The 18021-nt window shown below is 31.0% G+C and overlaps 1 protein-coding gene across 1 annotated transcript in view; it reads left to right on the forward strand.

The window, feature by feature from the left end:
* LOC127699901 (putative ankyrin repeat protein RBE_0317) overlaps positions 1 to 18021 on the forward strand; it is a 639895-nt gene that overhangs the window by 598012 nt on the left and 23862 nt on the right. The window contains exons 8-10 of the mRNA XM_052203294.1: positions 10234 to 10335; positions 10771 to 10872; positions 16054 to 16155. Of these exons, the coding sequence (XP_052059254.1) occupies positions 10234 to 10335; positions 10771 to 10872; positions 16054 to 16155 (306 nt within the window). The remainder of the gene's footprint in view (positions 1 to 10233; positions 10336 to 10770; positions 10873 to 16053; positions 16156 to 18021) is intronic.

Here is an 18021-nt window from a genome sequence, read left to right on the forward strand (position 1 = left end):
TTATTACAAACTTCTTTTTTTTGTTGTTGTTTTCAAATTGATAGAATCGTCGACTGCATTTGTTGTCGATTTTGTAAATATAAATATAAATATGAACAACTGTCATGACATACAGTACTTGAAACCTTAGGCGTTACTGTTAGACGGGAACTTGACTGATTGGTGAATGATCGCTGACGGATGTTTGACTGATCAATGAATGATCGGTGATCGATGACCCATAGAATTCGTCAGATACGTCAAATAAGCTATATGAGAGTTACTGTGACAACGGTCAGCGATCGATCAGCAAATTAATTATATGCACGGATCGGTCGGATACGTATATAATTAAAATTCTTATGTAAAACGAACTCCACCGTATTTAAATGCCATAAACGCGGACCTCTACGAACCGTGCGAGGGCTGTAAAGCCAGTCAAGGTCATTAAACACTTTCATCACCACCTCTACGAAGACACTTTTACTCGTTAATTTGTAATCAACATATGATAAATAAGATGGTCTTAGATTTTAAGATTTCAAACATATACATTATCTAAGCTCCCTTGAACATATATTCATTCCCAAATGTTTTATCTTTTGCATTTGCACAAATTGTACAGAGCACGTCTGCTGGATCACGGTGTTTTTATTTTTAAATTTATGTCTTAATCTTTTTAAAAAAATTTTCCCCTCTTACGTATTCGTGTAAATATTCTCTTTTACCCAGTAAGGGGTGTTCCTAAGTTAGGGAAGCTTATACATAAGAAAGGAAGAAAGCAATAAGAATCAACTTGGTCGCAATAACACATAAAACAAAATATAAATTACTTTTCACGCATTATATGTTTTTTTTTTCTTTTCTGCCAAATAAATTACATAAGTGTAGAATAAGGTCATGCTCAGAATGTTTCTCAGTTCTGTATCACTAAAAAGAGATAAAATGTTGTTATTTATGTAGCAAATATGCATTTTAATGTCACTTGAAGATGAAAATGAAAATATTAATTTATACCAGTAAAGATACTTAAAGCTAGGTTTTGATAGATTACGAGTACAATCATTTCTTAAATTAAAGAAATGTCAGAGAAAAGATAGTAAAATGTTGTTCGCTAAGTTTGAAATTACTAATATTTCTTCTTTTCATCAAAAATAATGCAATGATTTTTTTTTGTAACTGGTTATTTCAATGGCCTCAAGATAAGTTTATTTTGATAACATTTAAAAAAAAATAAGGATGAAAATACTTAAACTTTTGTTTGTGTTGAAAAAGAATGTAATAATTACTTTTTTAATAGAAATTATGAACCGCAATTTGATTTTAGTACTTCTTGTACATCAGGATTGGCTGTTTTTTTTATAAAAAAGAAAGGGAAAAGATACTAAAATGTTGTTTGGATTACTTAAACATGCCAATATTTCTTCTTGTATATCAGAAATAATGCAACATCATTTACAAGCAGTCATTATGAATGCCTTAAGATAAGTAATTGTGTATAAGATGTGAATAATATAAGGATAAAGATACTTATGTTTTTGTTTGAGCTGAAAAATAATTCAATTATTTCTTTATTTTTATAGAAATCATGAACCGCCATTGGAATTTAGAAGTTTTTGTACATCACGATGGGTTTTTTACAAATGATGATATATATCAGAGAAAAAATACTAAAATTGTGTTCGCATCATTTAAATATGCAAATATTTCTTCTTTTTATCCAAAATCATGCTATTATGTTAATTGCTATCAGTCATTTTGAATGCCTCTGAATATTTTTTTTATATGAATAATATAAGGAAAAATATGCATACACTTTTGTTTTTGTTGATTAAAAACGAAATCACTTTTTTATATGAATAGAAATTATTGACCGCCATTGGTTTTTTTTTTTTTTTTTTTTTTTGACTTTTTGTACATCAAGAAAGGTTGTTTTTCACCAACTTAAATGAATATCAGAGAAAAGATAGTAAAATGTTGTTCGCATAGTTTAAAATGACCAATATTTCTTCTTTTCATCAAAAATAATGCAATGTTATTTGTAACTGGTTATTTCAAAGGCCTCAAGATAGGTTTATTTTGATAAAATTTTAATAAAATAAGGATGAAAATACTAAATATTTTGTTTGTATTGAATAAGAATGTTATAATTTCTTTTTTTAATAGAAATTATGAACCGCAATTTGATTTTAGTACTTCTTGTACATCAGAATTGGCTGTTGTTTTTTTTTATAAAATATGCTGAAGTTTAGGGAAAAGATACTAAAATGTTGTTTGCATTACTTAAACATGCCAATATTTCTTCTTGTATGTCAGAAAAAATGCAAAGTCATTTGCAATCAGTCATTATGAATGCCTTAAGATAAGCAATTTTGTATAAAATGTGAATAATATAAGGATAAAGATACTTATGTTTTTGTTTGAGCTGAAAAATAATTCAATTATTTCATTATTTTAATAGAAATCATGAACCGCCATTGGAATTTAGAAGTTTTTGTACATCACGATGGGTTGTTTTTTACAAATGATGATATATATCAGAGAAAAAATACTAAAATTGTGTTTGCATCATTTAAATATGCAAATATTTCTTCTTTTTATCCAAAATAATGCTATTATGTTAATTGCTATCAGTCATTTTAAATGCCTATGAATATTTTTTTTTATGTGAATAATTTAAGGAAAAATATGCATAAACTTTTGTTTTTGTTGATTAAAAATGAAATCACTTCTTTATGCGAATAGAAATTATTGACCGCCATTGTTTTTTTTTGTACTTTTTGTACATCAGGAAAGGTTGTTTTTCACAAAATGAAATGAATATCAGAGAAAAGATAGTAAAATATTGTTCGCATAGTTTGAAATTAGCAATATTGTGTTGAATTGAATGCAATTATTTCTCTATTTCAATGATGTCATTGTTTAAAAGTACCAATATTTCTTCTTTTTATCAAAATTAATGCACTGTTGTAAGCAATCAGTTATTTTAATTGAATTTGGATAAGTTACTTTTTATATATTTTGATAATATTGAGATTAAGATATTTAAACTCTTTTCTGTGTTGAATAAGAGTGCATTTTTTTTTCATTTCATGAAGATTTAATTACATAAAAACCATCATTGGATATAATAAATTTTTGTTGGGTTGTTCCCCAAAAAAATATGTTGAATTTTGAGGGAAAATATACTTTATATTTTGTTTGCATTATTTGTGAGTGTCCAACATGCATATTTCTAAATTTTATTGAAAATGATACAACGAATTGTTCAATGAATGATCTTTTCATCTCATTTTTTAGAGCATTTTCGGAAAATGTATTAAACAGTCGCGATAAACACCGTAAAAGCACTCATCGGGTTTGAAAAAAAATAGCCTAAATATAAACGACAATCATAATTTTTTAATAATGTGTAAATTTAGTTTTATCTGCATATTTCTCTTCTCTTTTAATTCTTATAACTTTGCTGAATATGTAATAATAAAATGTCGAGCTTCTGTACTTGAACATTTCATATTTTTCAGTGGCGCCATTTTAATTAAATGCAACGTAACTAAGATTCCGTAATTTGTAAGAGTTCAACATGTGACGTAGTAGAGTTCAATCCGTCAGAAACTTCAATCCGTCCGATCCGTCCGATACGTCCGATCAGTCAAAGATGTTTACTATATGTCTGACGGATTAGTGACGTTAGTTTGACGCGAACTTGACTGACAGGTGACTGATCGATGACCGCTGGTTGATCGCTAAAATAGTAACGCCTAAGGTTGCAAGTATTGTAGAATGTTTAGCTAGTTATCAAACAAGGTTAAACCAACTTTTTTTTCGGAAAATGTTCGTGCAAAGTCAAGATATGACGGTTGCTTCCCAAACTATACTCACCTTGGTCAAGTTGAAGTTAAAGTGTAATTCTATGAAGACATAGGATAACACTGGAGGTGTTAGATGAGGTAGTAATGCGCAACTGCAACCTCGATATTTACAATGAAAACAACAAATGTTGACAAAGTACATCTACCCATGAAAAATATTCCTTGTATATTATCTGAGCATAATTTCCTACTTCGTAGTCAGTCATTATCCTTTTCAGCCCTTTTATGATGGATGACCATTATATTGTTGGGATCTCCCTTTCCACACGATCAATATGCCGAATCGGTATCACATCCTCCTCCAAAATTATGTTCAATTTATCAAGCATGTGTTCTATTTGTGTTTCTCGACGTTTTGTTGCATTTCTTTGCTTAGTGCTTAGTTTGAATTCCATGTTACTTAACTTTCAAGGAAATTTATGTTCGTATTATTAATTTCAAATTGTTTTTTGTTTATGAGTTAATGTGGTTTAACACTGTTAAATAGAATATCACCAGCAACACTGTTCATTTTACTTGAATAAGATTTGATAGTTACATAGAAAATGAAAACTGTCCACTTAAACGATAAAGGGGTTATACCTGGGATTTATTAGTCAGTATTTGATATATATTTTTACCAGAACAGAGAACTTCTTTCATTATTGGTAATCCCTGAAATCATTTCAGGGAATTTGTAGAATAGTTCTTAACATTTTCAGGGATTATAAGAAATCACGGGCCATTTTCATGGATTATATATAATACTAATGTTTTAGTGATTATGCAAATTTCCTGAAAAATCAGGGTTTCTACATAATCCGTGATTATGCAAATGCAGTGTACCATATACTGTCTAATGAAAGTTAGTACATAGATGTATATACTTCATAACTTAAATTCCCCCCAAGGGTGACTGTGGAATAGAAATATGGTCACCATTGGTCTTCCTCCGACCGGCGGTAAAACCCTCGCTAAAGTGGGGCGTCTGTTTGGCTGTGCGGGATGTATAAATTTGCAGTCACGTCCGGTCAGAACGGGGACGTTAAATCCGATGCCTCGTGTAAAGAGAGTGCCACGTTCTTTGCACGTTAAGAACCCTTGCAACAACTCTTTGAGGGGTCCGTAGGTGGCCTGTTGCATGGCTAAATTTCTGTCCTTATCCAATATACCCTCATGTTCCCGTGGCAGTCCAAATTTCCCCGACCTTCATCCAGGACGGCCTCTATTACAGGACCTACCTATTGTATTTATTGTTAACTTGTTCTCGTCCTGAATATGCATGGAATATTTGCAACTGGACGTTAAGCAACCAACAATCAACCAATCATAACTTAAATTATAATGGCCTATGTCTCACTGCAAAAATAAATGACCATGTTATCCTACAAAGTTAATGAAGTTTTTCGTTGGCTAGTTCTCTCTAGTTTCTAGTTGCTTACGTTTTCAAGTTGAGAGCAGAAAACTGGATATTTTGTTATATAATATCTAAGAAGATACCTTTTGGCAAATTTCATTCAATTCTACTTTTAGAGAATTCTATTTTGTTTTTAAGTTAACGGAGGGACTGCCAGACGTGGGACGGAATATAATGACAATAGTTCACACTCTCAATTAAATATAATGGATGAACAGACTGAGCTTACCAATATCTTTGTTTTTTACGGCAGGAGATATATTGAGAATAGCGTTCATTACGAGAAAAACAAAATTTGCTAACAGTTTTTTTTAGCAAACCTTGTTTTTTAAAAATAATGGTAGCAATGAACTTAAGTTTACAAAAAAAAAAAAAAAATGAATGCCGTAATTCTGTTTTTCTCTTTTGGAATAGCTAAGTCAATTAGTCTTTTTAACAGACCAGTTTGTCGAGTTTGTTGAACACATACTTAGACTATGAAAAGAAGTAAGGGGAGATCACTATTGGAACATGAATTAAGTTGTGTCTGTTCGTCTTGTGGTGTACGTTTGTATATGAAAATGTGGGACGTTATATTGTCAATCAACTTATTTTCGCGAGCAATTTTTTTCATGACTTTCGCGAGTAGAAACATAGCGCGAATATAAATCGTTGGGAATATGTAAAACCTGGATCTTTCCTTATTTAAGAAAATTTGAAAATAACGGAATTTAATCAGCGTAAAATGGGCTTGTAATGGCTAAACGCGAAAAAAAGTATCCGCGAAAATATGTTGGTTTACAGTATCAAAACAGAACCAGAAGCATTTTATACTGCTTTATTGATGAGTGATGCAAAACATTTACAAATTTCGACTCAAGTTGTATACTACACATGGTGGTTTGTATTAAAACGTAAAAAAGCATGATTCTTTTTTTATTTGTGTTAGTTTGAAACAAGTATATTTAGAAGATTTTTTTGCAATTCAGACGTAGCTTCGTCATAAAGTACTCAGCCACCCATGGCACCGAGTAAGTGATAGTCTCAAAATGTTCAAGTTTAGTTCGCGTATTGATTGCTAAGATTTTCAAATTATTTTGATAAAGTCGTTCATTTTTATACTTTGTAATACTTTTGATTTTTCCTCCTCCTTGGGAAAAAGTATAAAAAAGGCTACCTTTTTTTCAACATGTATGTGTACACCTATGATGGTATATTCTAAATCATTCGGAACTTTCTCTCTAGTTGTTGTATCTGAACATGAAATCCTATTTCATTTTACCTCATTATTTTCTAATTGCCAAAGCAAAATAGGCACAACTTTTTGGAATTTGTGGTTTTTTAAGCAGTGCTTGTCAACTTCTTTAGGCCTCCCAACTATTTTGATTCCAGCGCCACTTATGAATCGTATGTTGACGAAATGCCCGCCTGGCTTACCAACTTTTAAGCCTAATATCCTTACTGGGGTAAACATACGAAATGTTTTGTAATGTATAAGGGGCCTAAGCATTTAAACATGTCCTGTAGTTTTCAATTCAATATTTATGGTAAATACACGGTTTAACCCGAACCTAGACTTATATCCTATTATTTGCCTAACTGAAACTAAAAAAATGTAAATCATCTCTCACAAGTAACTTAATACACATTTTAAGTCCCTAGAACTATTAAACACAAACAATTTGGCGATTACGGAATAAATGAATTGAAAAGTGTATAAACACATACGCACAGAACTTTACAGCAAGGTTTGCGAGGAAACAATATATATTTCATAATCTTTTTTTAAATATTAGTAAATTATTGTGACTGTAACTTGGAAGTCGACAATTTGTTATTTTGATAAACTAGTACATTGTAATTAATAAATACAAACTTTTTGAACAAGTTAACTATACAAAATTGTCTAAAAAGTTATAGTATCCAGCGCAAAAGGTTTTGGCATAAAATATCTCAGCTTTATTTTAAATAACAAATCCGAAATAATTAAACAATATTATTAGACCTTAACATATTGCATATCAATCTGGTTCAGGTTAAGTTTTCTTTAAGGCTGTTGACAGTCGCTACTTCCCGTTATATAATTGACAGTAAAAATTATTTCCACCTCTTTTAAACATATCTATTATCATGTTAATCATTGGGCTCCATGTATCGGCTTTAAAAAAACAGTGGTCTTATTCAAATTTCATTAACATTTTATTTTGCATGTAATATGTACAACTGGTCTTTATAATCAATAGTCCGTAATAAGTTGCATTAGGTCATTTGAAAAATGTCAATTACTTCTGTCTCATATGACACACAATCGATGTTTTGTTATCTGAAACATCTAGATGATTATTAACAACGACTTACACCACAATAATAACATTTTGTTTTTTATATTTACTACTACAAGTGCATATTTTTGTATGAAAAAGAGGCGAACGATTCCAAAGGGTGATTAAAAACTCATCAGTCGAAGAAAAACAAACAATGGCAAGGCAAAACACGGAAAAAAAGGAAAGACGAACAAGTCCACAAAACACTGAACAGCGGTATTCTACTGTTGCCTTTATATAGAAAAAACAAGAATGAGCAACACGAACCTCACCAACGAAATGGGGTTGAAATCATGTGCTCCTTAAGGGTGGATAATTTCAGCGCCACATGTTTATCACCCGCCAGAATATAATTGTTATACGTTTAGTTATCCACAGTTGACTTGCTAACAATATTCACTTATATTGTTTTCTTCTTGATCAATAATTATATCCCGTGCATATTATGCAAACATAGTTTATTATAGTATCTGTGTTGTTTAACAGATAAACGGCTCTAACATTCGGTATGTTAACTTGAATTTTGAGTTTTACTTCGAAATGCTTAAAAATGAAATATTTCCAACTTTCCAGAACATTTAAACAATCAAACGTCAGTTGACAAACCATCTGACTCATGATGTATTATAATTTATTTGGAATCATGCCTACGGCACTTAAAGTAATGTCACCATCTAAATCCACTTATAACATCAATAATCATATTGTATAAAATTGGCAACATTTGAATTATCGAATGAATTAGTAATAATGTTCCCCACCATTCCGTTCTGTTTTAGAATTATTTTTGGCTTTTGACATTGAATAATTCTAGGCGAAAACAACTTTACTCTTAGTAGCTTACCTTCATTTTTAAAATGTGTATGTTTGAATAGTATTTAGTTTATTGTATGTGTGATTTACACAAAATCTTTGAAAATAAAAAAGGAAAATTGGAAAAAATGTCAAACTATTATAAGAATGCAATAGAAAGATAGGATATAAATGATGGTTTGGGAGGAATGATTTCTAATTCATTATGATGATGTGATTTAGAATAAGTTTGAATATAATTTTTAAATGTTGTTAACTATTACTGAATTGTTTCTTTTTATTTACCATAGATCGTTTATAGGTAAAACTTAATAGTTGATGCCCACGATATATATATATATTTTGAGAATAGAAAATATCTACCAGTTTTCAAATGAGAAATCCGATTTTTGAATAGATTGCAAGCCCGGAAATTGTTGCATACAATCTTATCCAGCTAAAGCTTTCTTAATTGATTTAAGACCTTCATTTAAAATCAAAATTGTAATATCTGCAAACTATGATATATGATATAACTCGATGTGCCGTTTCTTTCGGTGTTGTTCTTATTCAATTCATCTTTTTGATCTCAAGGAACTAAATTGATCACTTTTTATAATGTTTTATTTCTGGTTTCAAATTTAATAAACTTTGTTAATTTTTTTTTTACAATATTGCGCACAGCGGTAGTCATTAACGGTTTCTGACTTTAGATATTTTTCTAAAAAGAAAGTATATATATAAAAAAAAAGTGGTATGATTGCCAATGAGACAACTCTTCACAAGAGACCAAATATCAGTGACTGCTTTATCAAGTGTTCCTATTACTCTACCTTTCTTCAGCAGAACTTTTAGCATTCCAGAATTTGTCAAATCGAGACGAAGACTACTTTCCTTTTCGCATCATATCTTCATATTTAATATGTCTATGATTAAATAGTATTTAGCTATTTTGATGTGGGATTTACATTTATTTAACTTGTGAATAACGACAGTATACCATTCATGTTCGTGCACTTCAACTCTTTCGCGGAGGAACTTTGAATATGGTTACATTTATATTTTATGACTGCAACATTGTTCTACACGTAGCTGCTGAAAACGGAAGATGAAAACTGGATATAGCAAAAACAATGTCAATATAATATGCACCTCGTTCTCTTCTGTACTTAAGGTTTAAAAACCAAAGATACAGTAATATATCAAAAGAAAAATAATGTTAAAGTATACACAAATGCTGATCTATATAAAAATTAGAAGATGTGATTTGATTCCCAATGAAATAACTTTCCATCTGGTATCAAACGACGTAGATAAGGCAATTTGTTTGTTTCTGCTATATACTTTTGACAGCTTAAGTTTCATCTTATCTTATTTATATTGCCTTCACTGATAACTCTGTCTTGAAGTCTGGCCGTAATGATACCGACTCTCATTATATGAGTGTTACCAAGGTTTTGTTGTTCCATTGGTTTGTTGGTGAATAACATGTTTTATACCACGTTTAGTGATAGTAGCCACATCAAGGCGACCAGTATCATGTTGGTGGAGAGAGCTGGAGTAACCATAGAAAACCACCAAGCTTCGGTTCGGAAACTGGGAATCTTTGTCAATTTAGACGAGTGTTGAAAACACCTCACCATGACCATGTTTTGTTTACTTAAGTTACAAAACTAGATTAATACAAATGTACTGTTTCAAAAGAAATGCACTGTATTAAAACATGTTAAGTGAACATGATTTTATTTTATAAAGTATAAATTACATTATTGTGTCATTTGCCTTATTTTATTGAAATATCAACATGAATTATTGCCTACAACGTGATCAGATTCGTACATGCTTCTTCATTTTCTTTTAGTTTCTGAACATCGTAGCATTTCTTTTTTAGGATGGGAACACGCCATTTGAAATAGCTGCAGAAAAAGGACGACTCAAAATAGCAAAATTGTTATTAGAAAGAACAACTATAGATCCAAAAAAAGTGTATAAGGTATGGAATGTACCACTTAAGAGGATTTTCAAATGTTGCGTGGTCAACCTAAACAATTGTCAGCCTTAATCTACATACAAGTACCCACTAACAACTAATTTTTAAACCTCAAAGGGAAACAATCGCACAATATTCACAAGGAATGCACAGTCACACACATTGTGTGACTCCGTTACTGTTGGGCAATGGCGGTTTTATGAAGAAAAATACACATTCAATTGGATATTCGAGTGAGGTGGAATCAAATTGCATCAGCAATCAAACTCGATACCCACAAATTGTTGACAACAACGTATACACGTAACTTATATTCATGTATTACAAAACCGAGTTTATTATTTATTGTATTTATTTAATCTGTTACATACCTGTAATAAATTTTTTTTTTAACAGAATATTGGTAAGAACTGTAAATATTTCATCTGTTTATTTCAGGATGGGAACACTGTTTTACACAAAGCTGCAAGACGTGGAGAACTCGAAAAGGTCAAACTGTTACTAGAAACATCAAATATAGATCCCAATCAAGAGAATAAGGTATGAAGTATGAGGAAAAAGTATGTCTAGGTGTTGTCTACTTGCACTGTGTCATATGGTTTGTTTATTAAATCGTCTCAGAATATTTTTCATAAGAGATGTATCAATCTTTTCTAAGTTTTTACGATAACACAGGTGCAATTAAATTGTATAACAAAATTAAAGTTATGCATAAGTCTATGGATCTCCATACCATCTCGGATCACCTGCGTTTACCCCCGGTATTTGTATTTGTTTCGTGTTGCTTAGTCCTAAGTTTCTATAAAATGTTTTGTAAACGGTCTTTTTTTCTTTAGTTTATGCCATTGTGTTGTCAGCCTGTCTTCTACTTATGGTTTTTGGTTGTTCTTTTGGTATCCTTTGAAAAACTATTTGAGATCTTTTTTTTCAACTTTAAATCCTCTGTTACATAAACCCACAGAGTCCACGTATTATAACACTCTCATTACCGGGTGGAAATTAAAATGAGAAAAAAAAAGCAAATCAAATCATATTAATCATTCCAAGTGTATTTATCTATACATCATTAATTTAATCGTGTAATGCGTATTTATATTTTTAACTTTAATAACAATTATTTTCGTACTTTTGCTATTCTAATTACTATTACAAATTAAGCCTATTAAGTTGAAAGGAGATCTATTATTTATGTGAACAATATAGTAGACTATTACAAAGCGGGTGTTGTGTACATAATTGTACAATAGTGGTAGATGATGTGGTCATTACAATAACTTGACCAGGTAAAATATTATGTATCTACCAAAGTCAAAATCATAACAGAAAGGGCTTCATTTTTCGTACTTTGTTCAAAAGATTAGAGTCCTATTATTTTATCAGGTCAATTTATGCAGGCGTTCATAAAGCTTAATCGGCAACATTGAACTATTCAGTTTCTTCTATCTGTTTATATATTTAATCAATAGTAATCAAGTCCTAGTTATCGTTTACTGTATTTATTCCACAAGAATTAAACTGTGCATAATATAAAACTAAGGAAGTTAATATTTTTATAACATGTGGCCACTTATATTTACCAAATGCTTCTGCTTAAACAAGAACGTATAACGAAAACGTCTGCTTGAATAAGAATATAAAAAGTAGGTTTGTCAAATTGTTCGTCTAGTGAGGTAAAACAGTATTTACCTATTGCTTTCTATTGGTGATGTTTCTGAATTCATAATACTGTACAAGCTATTCAACTGTTTTGATTTTATAAGTCCTTTAAATTGATAATGCCTATCCATCCTCTTTCATCCGCAAACAACATACCTTGAGCTTTTGTTTGTTTTTTCCGTCCCTGAAAAGGACAATTCTAAATATGCGTAAGTTTTTTTTTTATATGTATATCTGGAATGCCTCTTAGTTCAAGTTTATACACAATCAAAGACAACAAATGTAGATTTAAAAGTTTTTCCATAAATGAGAGATATCTTGATTTTTAAACCTCTATGCAACGTTTTATGTTGTTATGTGTTATTTAACCAAATTTGACCCAACTCTGCCCCATATCAGTGCTGAACCAATACTGCTATTACAAGTCGCGGGTTCCTTTTAATATTGTTAAATTTTGTTTCGTATTGCGCCACCCCCCTAATAACTGCCCAAAGTTTTTTTGTCAGAAATTCATTCTAGCTCCTGAACATGCTAAAGCCTTTTTATTTGTATTTATTCAAATATTTCTTTGATTGACACTTTCTTTTTTTATCAAAGAGTTGAGTATCAACAGGATCATCGGTTTTAGTAGGAAAATGTATTCTGTCTATGTTAATGATTCTGCTTGCAGTATAATTATATAACATAGAAGCAAAAGCGGAACCTTGACGAATTCACCGGTTTAAGTCGAAAGAATTATAGAATATGCATATAACATTACATAGTTAAACATGTAAGTTGTTCAGTCGGACATGATTTATTTGAACGTTTGTTTTGCTTTTATTTTTCCTTTTTGTAATTGTTCAAATGAATATATATAATAAGTTCTCATACAAGAAACAATATACGATAACTATGTATATACCTCTATGTTAGATGTATAAACAGATTTGTAAAAATGACGTATTAATTATTGAAAATTGTGGCAAATGGCTGTTCAATGCAAAGTATACGGGATCAGATTTACTTTGTACTGCTCGCAATGTTCTGGTTTTTTTTAGCGATTTGCAGTCAAAACTATATTATTCGTTTTGGTAAACAATCGAATTAACATCAGCCCTTCTCCTTGATGGTTTTATAATATCACCAAGCATACAACTTCCCATTGTAAATTGAATATTTACATAATTTGACAAAATCAAACAATGAACGTTTGTACATTTTAACATTTCCGAGATATATGTTTAATTGTTTATCCTTCTTCATGGCAAACAGAACAGTTTGGCCAATTAATTGGAAAGTGTATGCACACCACTTTACAGCAATACAATATATTTCTCAACATGTTGTTAACAGATAATAGTGACTGTAACTAGCAAGTGATTAATATTTTCATTTTCTGATTAATCTAAATTGAACAAAAATATATATACTTCTTTGAATAAGTTTGCATTTACTTTAAATACTTTCTCGTTACATGTTTCATTAATAAGTGCATTTAAATCCAAATTACAATAAACAAAACGAGGTATAGTGTTCAGTACAAATTTTTGGCATCAAACATCTGAGCTATATTTATAATTACAAATTCAAACTACTTGTTTAAACAGGATATTAACCTCTTACTGATGATGATGATGAATGACTGCTTAACGTCCAGAGGCAAATTAATTTGCATATTTAAGACGAGAACATGTTAATGTAATATGAATATTAACCCTGCTTTGCATGAGACCGAAACGGTGAGCCGGATTTTCAACGTGCAAGTTCACAAGGTAACAATCCGCAAGAAGACATATCACCTAACCAGGACACATTATTCTTACTCCTTAATGCCGCCTGCTTAGCGGAGAAGCAGCAAATACCAATTTTTAAGTCTTTGGTTTGACCCAGACGGGATTTAAACCCACAACCTCTCGCACTCGAATCAAACACACTGCCACGAGACCACCGAGGCGGTATCCTAAGCATGATGCATACCAATCTAATTCATGTAAAGTTTTCTTAAAAGGCTGTTGACTTTGATCTATAAACTCGGACGTATCATCGGCAAACAATATCACTTAGAATCATGTCAAATTGGGTAGGAAAAAAACTGAAAACACTATATCAGAAGATGAAATGAAAAAAAATAAAAAACTTCTCCCACTGAATAAGTAAAAAGTCACCCTCCCGACGAAAAAGTTTCCACAACACTACACAATAACACTTAAGAATAGAAAACAACACGGACAACACCAAAAAAAAGGGGGTGACAATTTATCTCAGGAATGGATACACCATAGCTGTTATATATAAAAGAATACACGACAACCAGGGGATAACGTATATGTTAGGCATCACTTTATTTCGCATTACATAAATCAAGCCTTAATACAACCAACGTGATAAATCCGTTTTAAAAGGAAGTATATATATAAAAAAGAAGATGTGGTATGATTCCCAATGAGACAACTCTTCACAAGAGACCTAATATCAGTAAATGCTTTATCAAGTGTTCCTATTACTCTACCTTTCTTCAGCAGAACTTTTAGCATTCCAGAATTTGTCAAATCAAGACGACGATAACTTTACTTTTCACATCATATCTTCGTATATAATATGTCTATGAATAAATAGTATTTTGCTATTTCGATGTGGGATTTACATTTATTTAACTTGTGAATAACGACAGTATACCATTCATGTTCGTGCACTTCAACGCTTTCGCGGAGGAACTTTGAATATGGTAAAATTTATATTTTATGACTGCAACATTATTCTACACGTAGCTGCTCAAAACGGAAGATGACAACTGGATATAGCAAAAACAATGTTGTCAATATAATATGCACCTCGTTCCCTTCTGTACTTAAGGTTTGAAAAACAGAAGATACAGTTATATATCAAAAGAAAAATAATGTTAAAATATACACACATGCTAATCTATATTAGAATTAGAAGATGTGATATGATTCTCAATGAAATAACTTTCCACCTGGTATCAAATGACGTAGATAAGGCAATTTGTTTGTTTCTGCTATATACTTTCGACAGCTTAAGTTTCATCTTATCCTATTTATATTGCCTTCACTGATAATTCTTTCTTGAGGTCTGGCCGTAATGATACCAACAATATGAGTGTTACCAAAGTTTTGTTGGTTCATTAGTTTTTTGGTGAATAACATGTTTAATACCACGTTTAGTGATAGTAGCCATATCAAGGCGACCAGTATTATTTAGTGGAGAGAGCTGGACTTAACAAAGACAACCACCGACCTTCGGTTGGGAAACTTGCAATCTTTGTCAATTTAGACGAGAGGGGAAAACACTTCACAATGACCATGTTTTGTGTACAGAAGTTACAAAATTAGATTAATACAAAAGAAATGCAATGTATTAAAACATGTTAAGTGAACATGATTTTATTTTATATATTCTGAATTAAATGATTGTGTCATTTGCCTTATTTTATTGAAATATCAAAATGAATTATTGCCTACAACATTATTCAGATAAGATTCGTACATGTTTCTTCATTTTCTTTTAGTTCTCTGAACATCGTAGCATTTCTTTTTTAGGATGGGAACACTCCATTTGACATAGCTGTAGAAAGAGAACATTTCAAAATAGTAAAATTGTTATTAGAAAGAACAACTATAGATCCAAAAAAATTATATAAGGTATGGATTGTACCACTTAAGAGGATTGTCAAACGTTGCGTGGTCGACCTAAACAATTGTCAGCCTTAATTTACATATTAGTACACACTTACAACTAATCTTTAAACCTCAAAGGGAAACAGACGTACAATATTCACAACAAATTCAAAGTCATCTACAGTGTGTAATTCAGTTGCTGTTTGGCATGGTGGTTTTATGAAGAAAAATACACATTCAATTGGATATTCGAGTGAGGTGGAATCAAATTTAATCAGCAATCAAACTCGATACCCACAAATTGTTGACACGTAACTTATATTCATGTATTACAAAACTGAGTTTATTATTTAATGAATTGATTTAATCTCTTACATACCTGTAATAAAATTTAATTTTCTAACAGAATATTGGTAAGAACTGTAAATATTTTAACGGTGTATTTCAGGATGGGAACACTGTTTTACACAAAGCTGCAAGACGTGGAGAACTCAAAATGGTCAAACTGTTACTCGAAACATCAAATATAGATCCCAATCAAGAGGATAAGGTATGAAGTATGAGGAATAAAGTATGTTTTGTCTACTTGCACTGTGTCATATGGTTTGTTTATTAAATCGTCTCAGAATATTTTTCATAACAGATGTACCAATCTTTTCTAAGTTTTTACGATAACACAGGTGCAATTAGATTTTATAATAAAAGGAAAAGTTATGCTTAAGTGTGTGGATCTCCATACCATCCCGGATCACCTGCAATTACCCCCGGTATTTTTATTTGTTTCGTGTTGCTGTGTCCTAAGTTTATATGCAATGTTTTGTAAACGGTTTTTTTTCGTTAGTTTATGACATTGTGTTGTCAGTTTGTCTTCTACTTATGGTTTTTGGTTGTTCCTTTGGTATCTTTTGAAAAACTATTTGAGATCCTTTTGTTTCAACTTTAAATCCTCTGTTACGTAAACCCACAGGGTCCACGTATTATAACACTCTCATTACCGTGTGGAAATTAAAACGAGAAAGAAAAAGCAAATCATATTATATTGATCATTCCAAGTGTATTTATCTATACATCATTAATTCAATCGTGTTATGCGTATTTATATTTTTAACTTTAATAACAATTATGTTCGTACTTTTGCTATTCTAACTACTATTACAAATTAAGCCTATTAAGTTGAAAGGAGATGTATTATTTATGTGAACAATATAGTAGACATATTACATAGCGGGTGTTGTGTACATAATTGTACAATAGTGGTAGATGATGTGGTCATTACAATAACTTGACCAGGCAAAATATTATGTTTCTACCAAAGTCAAAATCATAACAGAAAGGGCTTCATTTTTCGTACTTTGTTCAAAAGATTAGAGTCCTATTATTTTATCAGGTCAATTTGTGCAGGCGTTCATAAAGCATAATCGGCAACATTGAACTATTCAGTTTCTTCTATCTGTTTATATATGTAATCATTAGTATTCAAGTCCTAGTTATCTTTTACTTTATTTATTCCACAAGAATTAAACTGTGCATAATATAAAACTAAGGATGTTAATATTAGTATAACCTATGGCCACTTATATTTGCCAAATGCTTCTGCTTGAACAAGAACGTATAACAAAAACGTCTGCTTGAACAAGAATACAAAAAGTAGGTTTGTCAAATTGTTCGTCTAGTGAAGTAAAACAGTATTTACCTATTGCTTTCTATTGGTGATGTTTCTGAATTCATAATACTGTACAAGCTATTCAACTGTTTTGATTTTATAAGTCCCTTAAATTGATAATGCCTATCCATCCTCTTACATCGGTAAACAACATACCTTGAGCTTTTGTTTGTTTTTTCCGTCTCTGAAAAGGACAACTCTAAATATGCGTAAGTTGTTTTATATAAATATCTGGAATGCCTCTTAGTTCAAGTTGATACACAATCAAAGACAACAAATGTAGATTTAATAGTTTTTCCATAAATGAGAGATATCTTGATTTTTAAACCTCTATGCAACGTTTTATGTTGTTATGTGTTATTTAACCAAATTTGATCCAAATCTGCCCCATATCAGTGTTGAACCAATACTGCTGTTACAAGTCGCAAGTTCCATTTAATATTGTTGAATTATGTTTCGTATTGCGCCACCTCCCTAATAACTGCCCAAAGTTTTTTTTGTCAGAAATTCATTCTAGCTCCTGAACACGCTAAAGCCTTTTTATTTGTATTTATTTAAATATTTCTTTGATTGACTCTTTTTTTTTATCAAAGAGTTGAGTATCAACAGGATCATCGGTTTTAGTAGGAAAATGTATTCTTTCTATGTTAATGAATCTGCTTGCAGTATAATTATATAACATAGAAACAAAAGGGGAACCATGACGAATTCACCGGTTTAAGTCGAAAGAATTATACAATATGCATATAACAT

Source organism: Mytilus californianus, unplaced genomic scaffold (genome assembly GCF_021869535.1).
Source record: "Mytilus californianus isolate M0D057914Y unplaced genomic scaffold, xbMytCali1.0.p SCAF_43, whole genome shotgun sequence".
NCBI classification, from domain to species: Eukaryota; Metazoa; Mollusca; class Bivalvia; order Mytilida; family Mytilidae; genus Mytilus; species Mytilus californianus.